Below are 23811 nucleotides of genomic sequence, written 5' to 3' on the forward strand. Positions count from 1 at the left end.
ACAAACACACAACCCCTGACTCACAGACCACACAAGGGGCAGGAGGAAAAAAGGACTGAAAGAACTGAGCAGTGTCTAATTAAGTCAGCTGATATTAATGCCGGATCAGACTGCATGGTTGATGACGACTTTGTTAAAGATCGCTGCATCCTCTTGTCATATCGCCTTTAGCTCTTCTTCTCATCTCTGCCCTTTCATCTCCCCTAAATGACATCATGACCTAAAATTGAAGTGAGCTAGTCAGCCTCCCTAATGCTCAGACAAATACACTGTCACCATATCTCTCTGTCCTCGTGCTCCCATTCACAATATCTTAATCCTCATCATCAGAATGATGCTCCCTGCGCCGCCTTTCCTCCTCGAACCTCGAATGTGATTTAATTAATCCATCTTTCTCAAGGGGCCTCCTCCGCCACTCGACCCCCCACTGCTATTGTTCCTGCACATTTCCCTCTATCCCTCACTGCAGGAGTCAGTCTAGCTTGGATGTTGAGCTAAGGCAAGGTCACCGAAGTATCCCCATCATGTTGCCCCCCACGACGGACGCTTCCCATGGTTCCAACGTCATTCAAGTGATCGGGTACCTTCGAGCAAAACGTCTCCCTTTTCTGTAACAGATGTTAATAATATGCATGTTGAGTTACCCTCCAAGGACTACTATTAATACAAATTAGAGATTTAACAGCTTCAGTGTGATCACTGTCTTTCGGATAGCGCTGCCACCTCTGGCCAGCTGCCAGACACAGCATTGCACCCGGCTTGATCACTGGTTTTAACTGGAATTAAGAAAATCCTTTGATGTCACCACAATACACCTTTAAACACTTTAAAGCTTCAAAAACACATTTTTGGATTTCATTTTTGTGGTTTATTTTGTTGTATTTTGTATTTTGTATCTTGAACCGCAGGTGTTATGATGTGCCACTATACCTTCAGAGTTAGCAAATATTTTTTTGGCGTCTGAAATATCAGCTGTAAATGTCATCTTGTCTCGTCAGCTTCTCAAATTCAAAGGGCAAGGCTTTTCTGTACTCATCATCTTGCAGACATTCAGCAGCGTCTTCATTTACACACACATAAACAATCCAGTCATGACGTGATTAAGGCAGTAATGCGGTTAAGATGGAGCCCCCTCATAAATACCACATTCTGACTGTGTGATTATGCTTATGGGACTACTTGCAATTTAAGTCAAAACATACCAAAGGGAAGTTATTTATATTCAGAATTCTGCTTACATCAGCGTGGCACATTTACATTACAGGAATTACCTGCTTCACACCTCTGGAAGTTGCCAGGAAATTCTTGTGTTAAGATTACTGGGAATGAGACTCCTTTAACAATATAATAAAGGCATTTAATCCCAGAGAATGTGGGCAATAGAAAAAACAGTAACAAAGCAGCTGTGTGTGGAATATGCTGTTTATTACAATATTAAGTAGATATCAAGGGACTAGGTTAAGTAAAAATAAAATTAAAAGCTAAACGTTCTTAAGTAAAACTAGAGTTACCGCCTCACCGGGGACGCTGTACGTGATTAAAGATATATATAGCATTCAAATATTTTTTATACTATCTCATATGAACCTCTGTGGGGTGAATGTGCATCGGTAGATCCTTGCTCATCTCCTGTATGAAATGGCTGTATCTTCACTGTCTTGCCATAGTAACCTGTTATGGGTGATCCACTGCCTCACTCCCTCTTCCACTCCTCAGATCTCATGTAGTAGCTCTGTGTTGTTGACTGTGTTGCTGTGGCTGCTCGACATAAAGTATGTTGATGTTCAAGTTTACTTTTCTAAAATCAGTTTTTTTTTCCCTGTGCCTCACGGTTGTATGCCTCCGCCAACCAGTCAAGTTGCAGTTTACATCCATGTCTGTCCAAAATGTCATCACTCACTATCAGACATTTGTGTGAAATTGTCATAATTAGCATATGAATTCTTGAGTAGTGGCCAAAAACATGTTTTGTGAGGTCACAGTGACCTTTGACCACCAAATTCTAATCGTTCATCCTTGAGTCTAAGTCAAATTTGCAGAAATTCCCTGAAGATGCTCCTGAGATATTGGCTACGTTCCAAAACGCATACTTTTTTTTATTACGTACTGCTTCTCCTTACGAAGTACGTACTGTTGCATGTAGTATGCATACAATTAGGACATCGTACTTCATCATAACATTGGACCTTAAACTTTGACCCTCTTGCTCATATATTCGCTGTGGATTGTGGGTCAGAATAGCCAGAAAAGCACGCTGGCTTGCATACTGCGAAATGCAACCGGATGCAGTAGGACATCCTGGTATTTTTGGCATACTGCATTTGATATACTATGTATTGAGTCATACTAAATATTTTTCCAGCATACCAAATAGTATGGTAGTATGGGTATTGGAACGCACAGATCATGTTCACAAGAATGGGAGTTACGTGAGGTCACAGTGACCTTTGACCAATAAAATCGAATCAGTTCATTCTTGAGCTCAGGTAAACGTTTGTGCCAAGTTTGAAGAAATTCCCTCCAGGCGTTCCTGAGATATCACGAGAATGGTTCGGCTGACGTACAGATGGACGGACAATCTGAAAACATAATGGGTCTAGGCCACAGCTGTCGCCAGTGCAGAAGCATAAAAACATGACTTTAAGATGCAAATAAACACCTAAAGTAGGCTAGAATTTGTTGAGACTGTTTTAATTATATTAGTGTCATGGATAAAACCTGCTCATTAGGTGCTTAACCAGATGGATTTCCCCCATCCATACTGAACATCTCAGATTGACGACATCCAAACTTCAGAGCACCAGAGGGAAGATAAAGTCAATCTACCAGGTAGACGTTTTTCCTGATTTCCTGCCTGTTCTTTTAAGACTAACATAAACTTTTACACAGTAATGATGACTCGCTGAGTACAATCAATGAAACTTTAGGGTGTGAACACCAATGGGTTTGTTCAAACAGATAACAGAGGAAAACGTCCGTTAATGTCCTGAAAGGAAATCCGCTTTCTCCTTGAAATTCTTCATATCGATTTTGTGATCAACCACAGAAATTCACTGAGACTCTTAAAAAACGACTTTTTTGGAAATGGATTGAAATCAAAGTTTTAGTAAAGCTTGTCTTTACATAAGGTTTACCAGTAGGCGTTCTGCAACCTAATTTCAAAAGTGGTGTTATTTCATTCGGGAGCCACTAAACAGTTGGACACACAATCTTCGTCACACCTCCGTCCTTTATATCCCAACTTCCCTGGCTTGTTTACTGATATTTAGCAATATTCGGGTTGCCTTTATCTGCCTTCACCCTGCAGACCCTCTGTCTGAAAATGTAAACACAGATACAAATCTCAATAGATCTCCTTCTGCTGCAATTTTATTTGTGCAATATCTGTGAAAGGCACCAACACACAGACACACCCAAATAGATCAATAGTGTTATTAGACGCAGCGCTGGTATCTCAGCCTTACAGGTAGTTTTAAGCTTTACTAAGCCGACCGGTATCTGCGTGTCATGACGGAATAATCAATTTGATTTGAAGGCAACAAACTAAATGACACAAGTATTACTCATTGCACGTCATCGCCACACTGGTTGAGCTTTTTGTTTTTTCATATCTGCTGACAAATGACACAAATCTGATAACACACCGCTACGATGACTCGTCTCACTTTGTATTGCCACTCAAAACAGATAATTATATCATAATGGACTTAGTAACATCCTAATTAACTGCTGAGTTGATTAAAGCTGAACAAGTCTGCAAGTACTGTCGAGATGTTCAGGTGGAATGGAGGGTCGGACATATTTGTAGTGGATGAGCTTCAGAAAATCCATTTGTTAAAAGGCAGCGGTGCAATTTGGTAAACTAAGTGATGCAAATAAACACATAAAGAACCCTGGTCACAGAAGTGTAGCAACTGTGTTCTTCCTCATTTATCTCTCCTTGCCTTTTTTGTTTCCCTGCCACCCGTTAAAGAATCAAGATAATAAAAGCTGGTTCTTCCTCCTGCCTGCCCCTCTGGGAGAGTCAGGACTGTGCAGAACAATCAGGAGAGGCCTTCAGCACAAGCAGGCAAAGTCCCAATCAATCTTTTGTTAGTTTAACAGCTTCGATTATTAGCCCCTGCTTGAGCCTTTGAGATAAGCTGTACACACCTTTACATACGAGCCCTCTACTGTATATTCATGAGACACAACACTGCCAGTGAGGAGCAGGTCAAATAGAGAGGGCTGTAGGTTTTTTTGAGGGATTGGCAAATTTCTCTTCTGTCACTTTAAATTATGAATCATATAAAAGAGGCTGGTTTCTGATGAAAACATTTCTGGGGTCAGGAAGGGAAAGAAAGTGTTTTGCAACTCAGATGCTTGTGTGTAATAAGGGCCAGGGTTGGAAATTTACTTTTTTGTCCACCTGCCACTATGGTAGGTGGATTCCAAAATATAATCCATCAGCCACGATATAGATTACCATTGTTTTTTTGGCGGCTGAGTGAAGCAAATCTAGCAGCCACTTGCATATTTTACCAGCATTTGGCGGGTGGCTGGTGCTAATTTCCAACCCTGGATAGTGCATGATTATACTTACAGCCAATTAGGTTTACAGTCTCCTTTCAAAGGTGCAGTTAAGCCCCAGAGAAACAAGAACAGTCAGTCTAAATCAGGTCTGAAAAGACAAATGTGCCCCCCTGTACTGTATATGAATGGATGAGGAGGAATATATGAACAATGTGGATGAGGCATTCTGAGCTAACCTGAATCTGTCAGACGGTTTCTTTCACAGAACCGTCTGAGAAGCCGTCATTGGAGACTGTTTGGAAAAGGGCAGGCCCTTCCAAAAAGCACTTGGCAGGTGATTGGATGAACCATCTGTCAATCAAACTAACAAAACAAAACTAACTGAAGACCAAAAACATCACCTTCAGTGCCGTTCTTTGCTCTTCTTCCAATGAAGAAATGCTCTCCAGTTGTGATATAACTGACGCTATTGCAACACTTAACCTCTTTAGGCAATGCATTCTCACTCCCAACTCATCGAATACCGCCGCTTGGTCAGCGCCTCTCAGCATCGGAGACCGATGCACGGGGAACCCCTCTGGCGTTACATTTGGATGGACTGGGGACGGACCAGGGACGGCGTGTAAATATAAGCTTGTTACATACCAAGTGTCCTTTCAAAATAAACTTCTGTTTTCACAGGAAGTTAGATTTTGGCAACACAACCACTTGGTTAGGGTTGCTTAGGGTGGTTGACGTTAACTTCACTGACTAGTGACTCCGTGACTCGAAGAGCTGTCAATATTAACTTGTCACGTGACTAACGACTCACGGGACTGAGAAGTCACATGACTTAGGACTGAAATGACAAAATAAGTCAACGTTACTTTTAGTTTCACACGGGACACGAACACCTGTCTCCTGGTTAAAAGTCTTGTGTTTGTTTGACCCATCCACCAGCCCTCCCGTTCGCACTGAACGAACTCTCATGCTATTAATACTACATCACTTGCTCCAAACCGTCGAATAATTGGTCCATTGTCTGGCTTGCTGGACACAAACGCATTACTTGAAGCCTGCCAAGACAGATTTTTGTGTGACATTTGATTTGATTCTTGCGTGATCTTGTGACATCACGAGAATCCAGCTGCCGTGCAATGTTAATTCTAAGCTTTAGTAATGTAAAAAAATATACACTGATCAGCCAGAACATTAGGACAGCTTGGGCAGCACCCTGACCGGTCTGCGGCTACGCAGCCCCATACGCAACAAACTGCGATGCACTGTGTGTTCTGACACCTTTCTATCAGAACCAGCATTAACTTTTTCAGCAATTTGAGCTACAGTAGCTCTTCTATTGGATCGGACAACACGGGCCAGCCTTCGCTCCCCACATGCATCAATGAGCCTTGGGTCTGACCCTGTCGCTGGTTCACCGGTTTTCCTTCCTTGGACCACTTTTGGTAGGTCCTCCTGACCACTGCAGACCGGGAACATCCCACAGGAGCTGCACTTTTGGAGATGCTCTGACCCAGTTGTCTAGCCATCACAATTTGGCCCTTGTCAAAGTCGCTCACATCCTTACGCTTGCTCATTTTTTCTGCTTCCAACAAATCAACTTCAAGGACAAAATGTTCACTTGCTGCCTAATAAATTACATCCCACCCACTGCCAGGTGCCATTATAACAAGATAATCAATGCTATTCACTTCAACTGTCAGTGGTCATAATGTATTTAATGTTATGGCTGATCGGTGTATATTGATGGTGTAACATGAAAAAAGTTTATATATTAATGTTGTCACACCTATTTCTATTCTTTTTCTTACTTCTATTTGGGGACTAACCATGTTTTAAGTTATGGAACTACAGCTGCTAAAGTTTGGGGGCTTTAAGGATGTAAACTAGGCCTATTGAAAGAGGCTGAGACACCGGTCTTGGGGTCTTGGGGTATAACACATGCGCAGTGTAACTGGAGGTGTGGTCATGCGTTGCCATTGGCTCAATTTCGGCGAGTGCAGACCAATTTTACTGCGCATGTTTTGTATCCCAAAGATATGACGCGTTGACGACGCATGACCTCTCCTCTTTTCACCCTCCTTGGATGTTAACAGGAAGTACAATATTGCCACGGAGTGAGTGATTTCGCTGTGGGCTACAACTTGAGCCCTGGTTTTTAAAGCCTTTTTATTTTGCCACATTTTGGAAAATTGGCACCATTAAGAGTCCCCTTAACTAGCAATTGGCAGTTCCTCTTTGCAATCTGCACATGGCTATACAGCCAGCTGTCTCTGGATTACTTTGATACTGAAGAAAACATAAAAACGTGATGATTCTCAGGCAAGGTCTAGAGTTATAAGAAGCGTCTTTTTTTCCCTACGCTTTCTGAGCAGATTTATGGAAATATATTCGTGATAGACGGAGATAATGATATCCTCGGGAAGTCACACTGAATCTAAAAATATGTGTATCATATCGGTGTGTAAAAGAGTTATGACTCAGAGAAGGAGTGAGTTTTTGACTGAAATTGCACACAGTATCTTCCACTCACGTTTCTCACCCCACTCCTCCCCTTCCACTCACAGGAGAGTGAAATGAAATCTCTGGTTAACGAATGAAAACTGGGAAAAGCCACGGTGTTATATGACCCTATAAAAGAAGAATGATTGTTAAGAGTGGCTATATGAACTGCTGAGAGCGTGGACAACTTGAGCAAAGCCTTTATTACTTTTCTACATTGTTTTTCCTCCGAAATCTCCTTGGTGACATTATACAACTAAAAATACATATACAAAATAAAGACACTGGCTGTGTGATGAGCTACAAGTTTGGACAAGCAGCTCCTAAGTTTATAGTCAATCAGAGTAAATGGACGATATGGCACACACTCTCGCTGACTCTAGCCATAAAAAGAGAGGAAGTGATGAAATCGTGCACGCACACACACACACACACACACACACACACACACACACACACACACACACACACACACACACACACACACACACACACACACACACACACACACACACACACACACACACACACACACACACAGAGAGAAAGAGAAAGAGAGATACCCTCTAAAAACAAAGTTAAAGGGAACTTTAAGGAAACAGAAAAGAGTGTCAGCTGCTTCTGCTCGGGCAGTTCAATGTATCATTTAAATAGAGCGACGGACTGTTTCCATGGCTCTCTTCATAACACACCTGCCTCCTGGAGCAAACAGCAGCCATTGTTTTCAGTAATTGGCCATTTCCCAACTCCTCACCAAGTGTGCCCATTGAGCTATCTACGTAAAACGGCTCATTCTGCTACTGAGCTATACACCCACCCGCCAGAGACCAGAAAATGTGTGATTGCCCAAAGTCAGTGTAGATTACTGACAAAAATCGCCCCACAAAGAGAGAGGAAAGAGCAATATACACTTGAACTGACTGAACAATGTTGTTGTTTTTTTACTGATCAATGTCTTCTCTGCCTTCAGGAGGAACATTGCAAGACAGGGCAGATGCTTTCTCAAGGAAAGGAGAGCTGCTACTGACATAGACAGGCTTGGTGAGCACATGAGTCTGGGAACAAGTTCAAAGTGCCTGTCAGGTGGGACAAGAGCTCTGCAGACTGCAGTCGCAACACCACCTCCCCCTGCCCTACGCCTTATACCACTCCTTTTCCATCTATCTTACCTTCCACCAATGCACCCTGCAATGTATTCTTGCGTTCCATTACACATTGAGTAACATGAATTGCAAAGAATTGGCCAGTTCCCAGAGAGGAACCAACGACTCCTCATTTCAGACTTCTCCATTCATGTGTCGGCGTGACATTTGACAACTTCTCCAAATTGCCTCGGCTCCCATCTGTAGGGAGCCGAGTCGCAGATGGGTCGAGAGGTCCATGCATGAATAGTGCTGCTGAGAATGGCTCTGTGAGTGTGTGTGTGTGTGTGTGTAGCCGTGACCCATCAGGCCTCATGGGAAGCTGCAGCTAAACTGATGGATGCCAAGGAGCAATAGAGGGAGGAGGGATAGGGAGGAAGGGAGCGCTGGCTTTGCCAAGTAGGAGACAAGTGCCTGTACTGCAGCAATGCAGGAACGAGGCAGAGGGATGTCAATGATATGAAAAAAAAATGGGTAAAAAAGAAGTGTTGACTGAAAACAATGCAGTACACAAATAGCAGAATGTGTTTGCAAGGCTAACAAATCTATGCAACCTGATTTTCATTCTGTACGCTGTCGCGGTTTTGCTGATGTGCCCTCCTCCTGCTGCAGTTATGACAATATCATCCTCAGCCCTACCTAGCAGAAACAACAAGCCCTGGCAAGGCAAACACTCCCTGCTGAGCATCCCGCGTCTCCTCCCTCCTCTGCCCTCTGAACAAACAGCTCTCCCTCTGGAGGCTACGAGGCAGGGAGAGGGACACTCGGGACTATTGACTATAGCTCCCTCTCTTCTCTGTTGTTTCACCCCCGTTGTGAACAAGGCCTTGCTAGGATAACCCACCACAGCTCATGTTTTGACTTCCCAACACAGCGGCGTAAGTAATGTATACATTTCCTCTCTTCTCATTCGCCATTCACCTTCCCCCAATGCCTCGCCGAGCGGCCTGCCGCAGTAAAATGTAAACACAGTCCGAGGGAAGCCGCCGCTCATTTTACACTGTACAACCCCCCCTTGTGCAAACCCAATGCCTGCCTTCTCCATTTCATACAGTCCAATGACACATTAATACGCATGCACCAACACAAACAAAGCACACTAAACACACACTCACTCCGGTGAGCGTAACCACACAAACACACAAACACACACACACCCAGGCGTGTACAGAAAGAAAAGGAGATGAGCTAATGCACTGCCATCCACAGCCAAAGGATCGCAAGCACTCAAGGAACAAATATCCTGTTCTCATCATCACATTTTCATCCCGTGCAAAGCCCGGCGGTGGGCCGAGCGCATTTCCTGGTGAAAAATATACACACTTAACCTTCAGGTGATCTTTTTAACATAATGCGTCTGCTTTATTGGATTCTAGCTGGACCGTACTCGCAGGAATACCAAGTGCAAAGAGTTGACCAAGCCAAGTTGGAGACGAGACGAAGGACAAAGTGTCGGCGCTGAGTCGTCTTCCTGCCAGATCCTATATGTCTGGCCGTCATGTTCTACTGGAGGGTCACTGATATGACACCTTGCGCTGAGAACAGTGTTTTACTAATCCTCAAGAGATACCATGTAGGAACCGAGTAAAGTACACATAAACACATGCAGACTCTAACATGCATGTGCACACTCACTTTAAGTATACTCTAACAGCTGATAAAACAAGGTTCATTTAGTTGTTCTGTTGACACTCGATCATATCACATGATCATCTTCAGCAGGTGAGAGGTTGTCAGGGAATTGTAGATTTAAAAATGTCCATTTCTGAGTATTTAACAAGAACAGTGTGTAGCATTTTGGGGGATCTATTAGCAGAAATGGAATATTCATGACTATGTTTTCATTAGTGTATAATCACCTGAAACTAAGAATCGCTGTGTTTTCGTTACCATAGAATGAGCCCTTCATATCTACATAGGGAGCGGGTCCTCTTCATGGAGTCCGCAATGTTGCTCCGCCATGTCTAAAGTAGCGCAGAACGGACAAATCAAACACTGGCTCTAGAGAGAGCCTTTCATGTTTCTACGTTACCTGAAGGCCACCGTAGTTCTCCGACACGCTTGTGAAACTGCGGTAACGTGAGCTGCAGAGTGCAAAACTGTGGTACCGCCAGCTGCCGTCTGACTTGCATTGCTCCTAAAGTAGAGTTATTATGGTATGGATGTCCCCTGAGTGAGACGAACCACGGTTTTGCACTCAGCGGCTCACATTACTGCAGTCTTGGAAATGGAGGAGTGAGCGGAGGGGGACTCAGTTGGTTGCAGCAACCACACTACTAGATGCCACCAAATCCTACACACCGGACCTTTAAGGACTTCATAGTCATGTTGGCTTAAAACTTGAGTTTCAAAGGTCATTCTTCACCTTGGAAAAAGTAGTCAAAAACAGGTTCCTCAAGTGCTCAGAAGAAGTGGAAATTTGAACATTGACAATTCCATGCCAAATAATAAAAATATATATATTTTAATATAGTTTGCCTACAAATGTGACATATGTATATTTTACATTGATGTACTGAAAATATGTACTTTAACATTTTAATACATATATTACATACATTTGTAATTTTCTGATCCTTATTTTTTACTACTGTTCTAATTATTAATTGTTACACATTAGCCTTTTAGCACATACTATAGCGTACGCCAAACGTGCATTTCACTACACATGTTGAAAATATGAGAATGTGACAAATAAGTCTTTGAATCTTGAAAACAAAATTGCTCATCTGCTGATGAAAAAGATGTGATGTGATCAAAAGCCCCAGAAAGGCTGCTAAAATGGACCTTGCCAGTGTGCAGAGACAACTCAAACGCTTGCTGGATTTGTACCACCATGTGATCCAAAAACAGATGGCAATATTCAATCAAATTTATGACTGAGAAAGATATGAATTTGACATTGATGTCATGCCACTGGGCCCAGAAAGAGACAAGCACACAATAACACAGACTCATCCATTATTTTTGTCAGATAACAAATTTAAATTTGAAAGCCCCATTCGTAGCAGGCAGAGGCAGGTGTATCAAACATCTGCATAAGTTATGTGACTAATTCAACTGTATTGATGTAAATAAAAAAAATAATAAAAAAAAGAAATCCTCCCATGTGGCACTAATCATTATTTGCAATATGTTTTCTCATGCACACACAACTATTTCTGTGTCACATGCACAGCAGTGCTGTGGCTAAATGACCTGGTGGTTTGCTTCCACGCCACCACAGCCACATGTCACTGAAACAGCTTGTTCTCCATTGTTACATGTCACATTGCATTTGCAGATACATATCCAAATACATACTTGTCAAAGAGTTGATTTGCAGACCGTATTAAGGTTTGATGGGAAGCCAGCTTCATGTGGCGGCGTACGGCGCTTCATGTCAACAGTGAATCAAAGTAACGACACCCCCAGTGGAGAGGCTGCTTTGAACGGGTGGATTTTTGAATACATTTAAATAGATTTGTTCTGGTAATGGCTTTATTAAACGGCTGCCGTCCAGCGACCTCGCCAACCTTCAAAGGATTCTCCCCTAAATAGGCCTCGCATGCTAATCACTGGTAAATGGAAAGTAATAGAAACAACAACAGATTACTACTATAGTCAAAAAAAAAACGCGTACAAGTGGTGAAGGATTATTGGGATTTGGATGACAGGTGTTTTAGTAGTTGATATCAATCCAAAAATGCATCCACACTGAGGCTGCCAACAGAGAATACTTGTGCTGAATGTGGGGTTTAGCACAGAGTGAAATTTCAATCTTTCAGCATTTAAAAAGGTCACAAGGCTTCTGAAATTCTTAGTTGGCAGCTTCTCAGACTAACTGCCAATATCCAATTGGCCAATATTGATACATCTAAAACAATCGGAAATGATGACACAACAATGTTCTGACTTTTTAAATGAGTGATGAAGGCGTCCGATAGTGCTGACGACACTGATGCTAGCTGCTGTCAATAAGAAGCTCTGGATTGATGCGCTGTCCACATCAGTGAAGCAGAAACATACTAGCTTTAATAAATATGGATTTGCTCTAGAGGCTGAATGGCACGGTAATCAATAATGTCATTTCCAATTCCTTTATAACACACACACACATGTATGCAGACACACTAACCTGTGCAGGCAGGGCAGTGGGAGGCTGGGTGAAGAGTGTGGAGTGGGCTGCAGACCGTAGGCCATGTGCTCTCCTGACAGTCTGACAGTTGAAAGGAGCAGACAGTACCTCCTGCTGAAGGAAACAGACACAAATAAGTTGGGGGGGAGCATCACGGTAAAGTGGAAACAAAGTGTTTGGGATGATCACAATATAAATGGAAAATACTAAACCTCATGCTATTTTCACAACAGCCACCATCAGGAGCTACAGGACGTTGCAATGAGCTAAAAAGAGGCTTAAAATAATGACGCGTGAAAGTGGTAGTTTTACTTTCTATTCCCGTCACAGGCTGGGGCAATTTCCCTTTTTCTTTTGCTGCAATTCAAACACACCGTGCGGTCGGAGCCGAGCGAGCAAGACAGTCGAGCTATCGTGAGAAACTTGTTTTGTACGCTGGGGGGAGGCAGCCTCTGCCGCTGTGACCGTCAATCAGAGATGAAAGAGCTGACCGGCCTGCAGCTGCTCCACACCTAAACCAGGATTAGCAGTGATTTATTTATTCACCATCTATCAATTAGGTTGATTACAACCCGACTGTTATCAGAACGAGAGGAAAAGCACAAAATATGGTTGCTTTGATGTTTCTGGATGTGAGCATTCGTGAGGTTGTTGCAGTAGAGATTTTCAGCTGTGTTTGTGTTTGTGTGTGTGTGTTTGTGTGTGTGTAGGCAGGTGTATGACAGCGGGGCACGGTACACTGGGATGACTAAAATACTTTCACCTTCACGTTAGTGTATATGCACTCGGATGTTCCCTGCCTCCCAGCAGCACTGAGGAAAGATAAGATGGAGATAAAGTGGGATACTCTCCCATTATAAAACACTGAGAGCACCTTGACTACGCACGCTGAACAACAACTAGTGCAGCCCATAAACCACTCATATTAGACTTCATGTATGTGGACTTGTTTAGCCTCTGGGGGGGGTCTGATCACAAACACTTTTATAATACAAGCCGCTCAGTACTTTAACACTCCACAAACCTGCTCCCGGGCGTTCTGCGGTAAGCAATAACAACCCGAAAGGTCAGACATGATTACATTCTCAAAACCATCCACGGCACACTTAAAGAGACAAGGCTGTCAAAAATGAAATGGTTAAGACCTGTTTTAGTTAGATCCTAAACATGACGTGCTAAACTGAGTTTGAAAATGTGTGGAAGACAAACCGGTGTGAACAATAAAACAGGCAAAAATTGATTTTTTTCATTGAAATAAAACTTTTACACAGAGTGCTTTTAACCACTTAGTTTTTCTGACCATGTTTGAGCTGAAATCACATAATTGGAGAGTTTGTCCTAATTAGTTTTTCTAAAAAAAAAAAACTGCATATTGTGTATTTGTATACTGTTCATAATTGGAAATATAGATCTCCTTGCACCAGTGTTTACAAACAGGAGAAGATTATTTAATCATGTTTTGCGTGACATTGTGATTAAATGTATAATGTATATAAATAGATTGACATTTTGAGAAATACTCTTATCAGCTTCCTTGCTGAGAGTTAAATGCAAGGACAGATATCACTCACTCTTATTTCTGTATGCTGAATGTCAGATCATAATCAGTTTTTATTTGAATTTGACTTCGGTTTTATGCAGCTCTCTAAGCGTATTTACACAGAAATAGAATTAACAAGTAGGGCCAACAACAACAAAGCTGGACAAATAAAGGTGAGGAATAGACAGGGCTGTTAAATACACATGTAGTGGAAAAAATAAGTGTGTGTATATATATATATATATATATATATATATATATATATATAAATATAAAGCACCAATGACAAACAATAAATTAAGAATAAAATAAAAACGTCTATATTCAAGTCAAGTGTTCTTTAAGTGTAAACAATACAAATAGTGCAAAGAAATAAATACTGAATGGATAAACATGGACTGCGTGTATATGTGCAGTATGTACATGTATATATGTCTATATACTGTATGTACAGCATGTAGGATTTATGTTGTGACAGATGATATTTAAAAAAGTTTGTGCAATTAAAGACTGTAAGAATTATAATTACAACAGCAGCAGTGGATGTTTTGGTGTCAGTGTTATTGACAGGTCGTCAGTGTTATATAGGTCGTCAGGCAGAGAGTCTCATGAAAGATACCTTCTAGACACGACCATTAATCTTCTCACCTAAAACTCAGCAAGAAAGCCATATTTCCCAAAATGTCGAATTATTCCTTCAAATAAAGCGAGTGAATTGCTTCATAAATTGTTTCTAAACATCAGCTATCCTTCCATCAGTCCATTCTTTACACCGCTTCTCCTGTTCAGGGCTACAGGAGGCTGAAGCCTATCCCAGCATGCATTGGCCAAAGAGGCTCTGTACACCCAGGACAGGTCACTAGTCAATCATATTGACATACATATTCACAACTACAAGCGACTTAGAATCAACAAACCTGCATGTTTTTGGCAGGAAACCCCCTTACAAAGATGTAGGGTGGAACATCCACACAGACAGGCCCCATGTGTTGGGTGGATTCCAGCTTTGACGTGACCGAGCTAACAGCTAAGCCACCACGCTGCCAGTAAATGTAAGCTATACATTAATTAAATCAATAGTAATCACTTGACACAGCCTATAATAAGAAGGCTGGCAGGAGAAGACCGTAGTATGGCAGTAATTGTCTAATGACATATCAGCTGTGTGTCCTTTCCGCTATCAGAGCTCCAATCTACGAATGTCAGCTTAATACCCGCTCTCTCTCTCTCTCTCTACATGTTATTACACACACAATTACCTCTCTTTTAACGACTTTTCAGCCTTGGTTAATTACATTTGACAAGAAAGGACGGAGCTATTATGCCCGTTTTGAGTTTTTGCCAGGAGTAGCAGTTATGAATATATCTTTACACAAAGCACACGTTGGGTAAATTAGGTCTGGAGTTTCTCTCCAAAGTGTGATTCTCAGCAGGCAGGCCTGTAAAGGTTCAGCACCAGTCAAGCTTGAACATTAGCTACCCTGGAGAGGTGCTGTGATAACCAGCAGCTCGGATGACATTTTTTGCCTCCAGCTCTGCAAACAAGCAGGATTAATTCTTGAAAAGGACTATAAATGAAACGGACTCTCCATTGTTCATTATTGTGTTTGACTTTCTAACGCAAACTGGAGCTCTTAAACAGGGTGTCCACCTCAACATTAGATAGATAGGCAGTGGACCGTGGTACTAAGATAGCATGTTGCAGCAGGATTATTGCCTCCTCCTTATCTATGCCAAGTCAGGCATCATGTAATAGGAGGGGCCTGTGTTCAAGACTCCAGCGACTATAAAAAGTGTCAATGAACTGCCAAGAGAGTCTCCTCCGGTCTGCTACTGCGGAGGAGGAACAGCATTTGTCGAATTGTTGACGATGTGACGTGGGATATTTACTCATGTCAAGTCTCTGCCAAGCAACCAAACTCACTCATTTTCATTCTGAAAGCAGATTCAAGCTGCGGCAATACAGTTACAGAATAATATGGCTGAATGGGTCAATAAACTCCCGTTCACAAAAACAACTGCAGGTTTTACTTATCGTGCAATAACTGTGAGCCTAAGGTGTACAAAATAAACATTATGAAGAAATCACATAATGATATCTACTAATTCTGTATGTCATGTTGTTTATCAAATCCTGTTTTTTTTGCAGGATTACATGGTATATTAAAATCAATATTCTGTAATACATTTCAGAGATTTGACAATAATTTAAGATTATTAATGCTAGACCACGAACCGAAATAACCTCTCACTGTTTCTACAGACTGTGGGAAACAGTATAAACCTGTGCTACCTGTTCTGAACAATCAAGTCCGTTCTGTTTGAACGGGGAGCAGATCGTGCTCTCATCGACACTTCCACTGCTTCAGACGCACATACATTAATGTATAACACGTATAAATACCAAAGCTGGCAGTATGCTTTACACGCAAATGATTAATTCCCACAGGCATTAACGTAATTCAAGATGTGACTAATATACTGCCATGTGCTCCGGCCTACACATAAGAGTTGTTTCTGAAAGAAGTTGCTGTGACCCAGCGAGGGAAGGCCCCGTCTATTTCTGTTCATTAGATTGCCACAGAGGACAACAGCTGCTCTCACTAGATACCAACCGACAACACACCGAGTACAATCAGACAGAATAGTATACAAGTACACTCGAGATACACCACCTTATTCTCCTGATACAAAAGCCACCAGCTGGTTAAGTCCCTACTGAATAACGCCTTTTCTTTGTGGATAAAACACAATAAGCAAAAAGCAGGTGAGGAGACGGACTTATCTCCTGTTGGGCAATTCAAATGCAACAAACAGGAAAACATCCAATATTATAACCTAGTCAGAAGAAAATACATTTTCAAGCATTCACCAGTGACTAGGATGAGAAATATGTAGTTCCTAATAGCTCGTATGTAGCACTATATCTTTTTCTCAATTGCATAATATACACTCACCGGCCACTTTATTAGGGACACCTTGCTAGTAGCGGGTGGTCTTCTGCTGCTGTAGCCCATCTGCTTCAAGGTTGGACGTGTTGTGCATTCAGAGATGGTATTCTGCATACCTTGGTTGTAGCGAGTGGTTATTTGAGATACTGTTAACTTTCTATCATCTCGAACCACTCTGCCCATTCTCCTCTGACCTCTGACCTCTGACATCAACAAGGCATTTCCGTCAAAACAACTGCCGCTCACTGGATATTTTCTCTTTTTCGGACCATTCTCTGTAAACCCTAGAGATGGTTGTGCGTGAAAATCCCAGTAGATCAGCAGTTTTTGAAATACTCAGACCAGCCCGTCTGGCACCAACAACCATGCCACGTTCAAAGTCACTTAAATCCCCTTTCTTCCCCGTTCTGATGCTCGGTTTGAACTTCAGCAAGTCGTCTTCACCACGTCTAGATGCCTAAATGCATTGAGTTACTGCCATGTGATTGGCTGATTAGCTATTTGTGTTGACAAGCAATTGAACAGGTGTGCCTAATAAAGTGGCCGGTGAGTGTAGTCAGCTTGATGTTTTACAGCGTATACAGTAGTGGGGTAAGCAAATATCGAAAATATTGAATATCGCCATATTGTGTTTTGTGATCCTGTATCAATTCTCAAAAAGTTTACCTGCAAAGAGTAACTCAATCAGTACTTTATTTCATTTGCAATGATATGTGCCGTCTCTCAGTAATGCTATGATGTTGGATGTTACAGGGACTGTGATAAATGTAGATCCCATTGTTCTGATTGCATAAAAATATAAACTTTTTTTACTCAAATTTCATGCATATGGCGGTATGTTCTTTATACTATGACAGTTTTCTTAAAATTAGAATTTAAAAATAATAATATATCGCCTTGCTTATAGTATCGCAATATATTGAATCGTAACCCCTGTATTATGATACGCATTGTATCGCCAGATTCTTACATACTACGGAGAAAAGGGGGGTAAGATGAAGCAAAAGTGTAGGATGACAGCCTGTTCAGAGAGTCGTCCCTGCATGTCAGTACTCTGATAATCACGTGGAACTGCCATTGCCAATTGGCCGTTTCACTTCATTTAAATCGATGAAAAAATCTGAGCAAAGATTCACAGACCTGGAACCAAGTCGACAAAGATGGGTAACAAAAGTCTTTTTTTTCCATATAGTGCTCATCCATGGAAAGATGATGATTTTTCTGTTTTTTTCAATTACAAAAAGTAAGAATTTAATAGAAAGGTATATTTCATTGTATTTATAAATTAATATAATAATATTTATAAATAATATGAATACATTTTTATTCGCAGTTTTAATTTAATTTATTTTTACAAATTTATAAATATTGTTATTTGATGATGTGGCAACAGGAGATCCACTAATATCTAAAACATATAAGAGTAGAATTATTCCAAAAAAAGGACAGAGGAACTGTTTCAGTTTTACTTTGAAACCCGCTCCTAATTATGATTTTAAAGTAAATCTGCCAGTCTGACTCTCCAACAATGCTTCTGTGCTTTTTTGGAGAACATCTACTCTTATAAATATGATACAGGAAATTGTGTAAACTTAGTTATTATCATGAGGACATTCTCAGTCGGCAACTAGCTCAAGAGAAGAGCGTGTGGAAGACACTGCTAGGGGAAATGTATGCTTCAGTGACACGTCACTTTCATTCTGGATGATAAAGCATGTATCAATCAGCCACATCACATGTGACACACATGCTTCACACTCCTTGTCATGGTGAGAAAATAAGCGACCACTGGCTACCAGATATTGATTTACTGATTGACTTATGGCACCGTGTGTTATGAGCTCGCTGCTGTTCAGAGACCAATCTCCACCAATCACAGACAAACCTAAATTCTGCGTGGTGCACGGCAGTCTCGCAGTCCTCTCAGGTACCTCCAATCGCACCAGCTCTTTATCCGTCATGCCTCGCATGCTGTCAGCGTGATGTGTTTGACACCTGAGTGCCACCTGATCCGCAGCGACACATGAGTGTTTACATGAGCTCCAAGCCAGGGACAGACTCCAACATTTTGTCACCTCTGCACATTCCCAAAGCCTGGACTGACGTGAACCCCCCAGCAGCAGCTTTAATTACTGGAAACGACTCATCAGCAAGCAGCCAGAAGACTCAGATGTCTCCTGATGCAACATATCTTACAGCTCAGTTTGGCTAATGGTTAATCTTAGATGTCACAGATGCTAATTTAAGTGGGCTTCTCCGTGGAAGATTGTGCAGTCGAATAGGCCTGTGGGTGTTCTCTGTAAAGGCGGCGTCAGGCCTTGTGTTTTCAGAGCCGTCTACCCAAGAGCCGATTAGCTTCAACAATTTCATTTTGAAAATAATTCCCCGCATGGAAACAGTTGATAATGTACAACTCCACTGATCCAGTAAACGCAGGGTGGAATTCCAACAAATAAAAGGACCAACTCAAGTGAAGCCACTAGAGGCAAAAACATTGTTTTTCATGCTGTTATGCTTCCATGACATGTCTTCTTTCAGACTGGTGGAAAGAAAACATCCAAAATATACATTCAGGGGGTTTATTTGATTACAATTCATCTATATGCATCAGTAGATTTCAGCAATTTCACAAGCATGTCGGAGAACTACGGTGGCCTTCTGGCAACTGATACCTGCTTTACAAATGGCCAGACGATACAAAAGTGTAAAAATAATACCTTGAATTAATTCAACACACCACACTAAAAGCTCAGTGAATCCAGACGGAGAATTTTGTATCAAAGCAATTCTCCATGAATGCCTTGACCACTAGCCTATTTAACGTTTTCCTTGTCACCTTACACCTTAAGCCGTCTTGTACATGGTGAAAGGCCAGTAAACTGCTTTTCAGGGGAAATAATAACCACTGGATCCTCCACAGGGCTTTAACAAGCGTCTCAGTTATAGCAATAACATGACCGAGGGGTCAGGCAGGTGTCAGAACATGGCTTGTGTTTGTGTGTGTGTGTGTGTGTGTGTGTGTGTGTGTGTGTGTGTGTAAGCTGCTGAGAAATAATTGTGAGCAAAGTAATGGGAATGCTATTTGTTCCCAGTTGTGTGAGTTAACCAGCACAGCAGATGGTAAATGGAAGAGAAAAAGAGATGCGTGACGGCCAATTTCTATCTACATCATATCCTCTTGTCCTCATGTGCATTCAAATGCACACAGCTATTTAATATTGCATGAGCACGCAGAGAGAATGACATGACTCTGTTGTCTTATGCTTTCTCTTTGGAGTCCTGTAGTCTCTGGCAAAGCTGCAACTTTTCAATGACTCTGCACCAAAGTGACCAACATTTATTGTGCAATTTAAGTGATTCACATTCTGATCTAGCTGATCTCGGCCCATTCCCTTATCTCTCTCTCTCTCTCTCTCTCTCTCAGTTCTTCTTCCCGCCTTGTTCATTCGCCCTCCTCTCTGCATCTCCCTCACTAGTAGGAGAAAGGCAGACAGCCCCAGGGAGATGGTGGGGGTAGAGAAGGAGAAAGTGGGGAGGCTGCAGGCAATCACTGGCCACCGAGAGCAGAGATGAAGAGAGCGAGATAGGAGAGGGGAAGAGGAGAGTTAAATGAAATTTCCAACACATTAAGCACACCCTGTTACCCAGCGCCTGCACACGCAGGGTGAACAGGGCTGCTGAGTGACCACTGGCCAATGAAAGTATTTTATAGCTATAGGGAGAACTGATCCAATTACAGGGCTTCCCCGGATGTTCCCTGACAATGGGCAGACATTTAAAGACAGGAGGATCATAATAACCTGTCCAGGTAAGCAGAGGGGATGTGCAGGACTCAAACTATCCACATCATAGTGAACCCAACAGTCAACCTCTTCTCTCAAGGACATTTGTGTGATTGCGTGAGCTTTGCTGCACGGCTGGACAAAGAAAGTACCGGAGCCACGCCGCAGGCAAGGGTTCCTGCAAAACCAATATAAACCAGACAGAAAGGGGAGAGGGCTGCACAGTCACCATTTATCACCGGGGAAACGTGATTCCACGTATAAACCCCTCTGCCATTTATTCACTGTTCATGTGGGACACACACATATATACGCAAACGGGGTCCGTGGAGGCAGGCGGGGTGCGCGGAGAGTGAGGTTGACAGCTTAGCGTTTCCTGCCGCAGCGGAGATGAATGGGCGGGCTGAAAACTGCCTTCATTCATAATGGAAAACGGCAACAAAGCAGCTTCATCCCCAGGTGTCTCGGGGACTATAAGAGGAGGAGAACAGGCGAAGAAGGGAAAGCAAGAGAGGCAGACTAGGACAGAGTATAGGAGGGCTGTGCAGGCAGCAACAAAAGCTGACAAATGCTAGAAAGAAAAAAAGTCTACCATAAAAATATTTGTCTGATTCATTGCCCCAGGTGTTATCCAAATAAAGATTAGAAGGGCGGAGAGAGCAACGCCGTAACATTGCTGGCATTGTTGGAAAGCCGGAATGGCCTGGAAATGTCAGAACAAGCATTGCTGACTTGATCGCACTTTTAAAAAAGGTCCTGTAAACAAGAATGAACTGCATATGAAGATGTAAGGAAGATAAGTCAGTAGAGTAAAGCTTTAATGAAAAGATGGATGGATAGCGGGGGAAACCAAACAGGTTGTACGGAATGTGCCGTTTGCTTTATCGCATACAAAAGACACATTCATACGTCCTATACCGAGCTGCGGAGATAAAGCTGATGATCAGCGGCGGGCACAGAGAGAGTAGAAGCGTGGGCGTGAGGGGGAGGAAGCACATGAGAGAGAGAGAGACACGAGCATCAGAGAGGAGAGGAGGGACTGTGCGTGAAAAAATACTGTCTGAGTGTGTGTGTGTCTCTGCTTGTCTGCAGGTCTCTCGATGTGTGTAGTCGTTACAAAGCATTCATTCTTAGCATCAGTGAAAGCCACAAATAGCAAGAACCACCTACTTACACAAAGCTATATGAATAATGGTGTTAAATTACAATATTGGAACAGAAAAGGGCACATTTATCAGTCAATACCGTCGTTCACTGTTTGTTTACACAATTAGGTAGAAAATCAGCCAACACAGCCAACTGTTGTATATATTAAGTCAAATATGGCTTACGCTCAGTACTGTCGGGCTCCCAAACTAAGTGGCTCTAATTCTACATCGCCAGCAGAAACAGCTATGGGTTTTTTATTCCCGTGTTCACACACACTGTGGGTCTCAGAATAGGAAGAAGTTTGCTGACAAGAGTCAGCTGCTGCATGAGCACAAAGAGCACAATGTCTGCACACTGTGTCTCTGCAGGTAACTCATGCTATACAACCAGCAGCACAGATCCTACCTACTTCTTTCAGCCTCTTGATGAAGAGTCTGGAGACCGGCTTCCCAACACTGCAGCTCATCTAAGACTACAAGTTGAGCCTGTACTGTAACTCTAGTCGACCACACAAATCAATCAAATGTTTACAGGCCTGACATTTGTCTCTGGTGGAATGGAGGATAGGGTTAGCTCTGTGCCATAAGGGCAAGTTTTTATGTATACGAGGAAGCATAGGAGGTGGTATGAGAGGAGGCAGTGATTCTGCCCATTTTTGCCAATCTATCCCAACAGCAACATATCATGTCAACACATAGAAAGATAGTCAGTATAATATGAATACAAGTGTTTAACAGGCTGTTCTGTCTGTGTTAAATACCTTGATCACCCATGTATAGCTACAGTTATAATCTGTTTAAATCAGATATTAGAATGTTTATCGGCTGATTAATAATCACTTTTACATTTCAAGGATTTAACTGATTTTGAGGGGTTGGGGGCTACAGGATTACCCACCACTCCACTCAGCACCCACACCACTCTACTGAAGGGCTTGTCCTCTCACCTACAATGTTAAATGTTAAACCGGCTAATTATAGTCAGGAGGCAACCTCCGGGTCTGAAAAGTGAAGCCAATGTGGAAGTGCCTTAATCCTGCATTTGTTCTAATAGCCAGCAGGAGGCGACTTCTCTGGTTGCAAAAAGAAGTGAACGTGGTCGCTACCACAGCGTTGTCCGGTCTGGGAGTTGTCTGCGTTTTCGTTTCACAACTTAAACCCTTTCATAGTGTGTTGTCAGTTCATGACGGTTGTACTTTGCTCCACCCTCTCCTGTCACTTCTGGTTGCAAAAAACCAAGACGGCGACGGCCAAAATGCCGAACTCGAAGCTTCAAAATCAAAGTCCACAAACCATTGAAAGATGTCACGGTGACTACGTCCACTTCTTATATACAGTCTATGATTACTTGAGCTGTGGGCATTGGGAGGTGAGCTTGTATATCATTTCCACTGCACACATATCGGGAAGTAGCTGCGCTGACCTGCAATATCATGGCCCCGCTTAAGAGCTACTGTATGTCAGATATTATTAATGCAAACGGAACACGCTGTGCTGCTCCTTCACATCAAAAGGTTTCCATCAGCAAACCACTGCAAGGAATCTGTTTGTGAAGCATCGCTAAGGGCGTTGACCGATCGCCGCTATCACCTTTGATTACTTGTAATCTTACTGAGTGAACGTCAAACCTCCGTGACCTCATCTCACTGTGCCTTCACATTTAACCGCCATGCTCGCATCACAGGTCCTGATCACGGTTGCCAGTACAGGTACTATCGTATCCTTTCTTCTTCTGTTTTTCATTTCAGCAGTAGTCTCGTAACTTTTGCTCCACCTGAATCTGAGAAGCACGAAAGCCATTATTGTGATCAATGAGTTCCAGTGTGTTTGTATGAGGCTATCTGAGCAGACTGCTCCTACTCTGACACTCCCACTGCCTTAGACATGCAAAATGTATTTCGGCGTGTGGGAAGATGTCAGTTGAGCGCAGGGTTTCGAAGAGTTATGAACTAAATGGCAATAAAGCAACAGACTGCATTTTCCCCGGTGGGTTTTTTGTGACAGTTGCAAAATAAGATAAAAATTGAGCAGCAGCAACTGTCTTCAATTTATATTTGACAAAATAATGATTTATATTCAATTTTGCATCAAAGGAAGTATGACTTTGAAGGAAAGCCTCA

The 23811-nt window shown here is 42.3% G+C and overlaps 1 protein-coding gene across 2 annotated transcripts in view; it reads right to left on the reverse strand.

Annotated features, from left to right (window-relative positions):
- mcu (mitochondrial calcium uniporter) overlaps positions 1 to 23811 on the reverse strand; it is a 65277-nt gene that overhangs the window by 23919 nt on the left and 17547 nt on the right. Inside the window, exon 2 of one of the 2 annotated variants that reach the window (XM_074646486.1) lies at positions 12271 to 12381. In XM_074646486.1, coding sequence (XP_074502587.1) covers positions 12271 to 12381 — 111 coding nt within the window. Of the gene's footprint in view, positions 1 to 12270; positions 12385 to 23811 lie in introns of both variants that reach the window. The other variant, XM_074646485.1, reaches the window with a different exon arrangement.

This window comes from Sebastes fasciatus, chromosome 9 (assembly GCF_043250625.1).
Source record: "Sebastes fasciatus isolate fSebFas1 chromosome 9, fSebFas1.pri, whole genome shotgun sequence".
Classification (NCBI taxonomy): Eukaryota; Metazoa; Chordata; class Actinopteri; order Perciformes; family Sebastidae; genus Sebastes; species Sebastes fasciatus.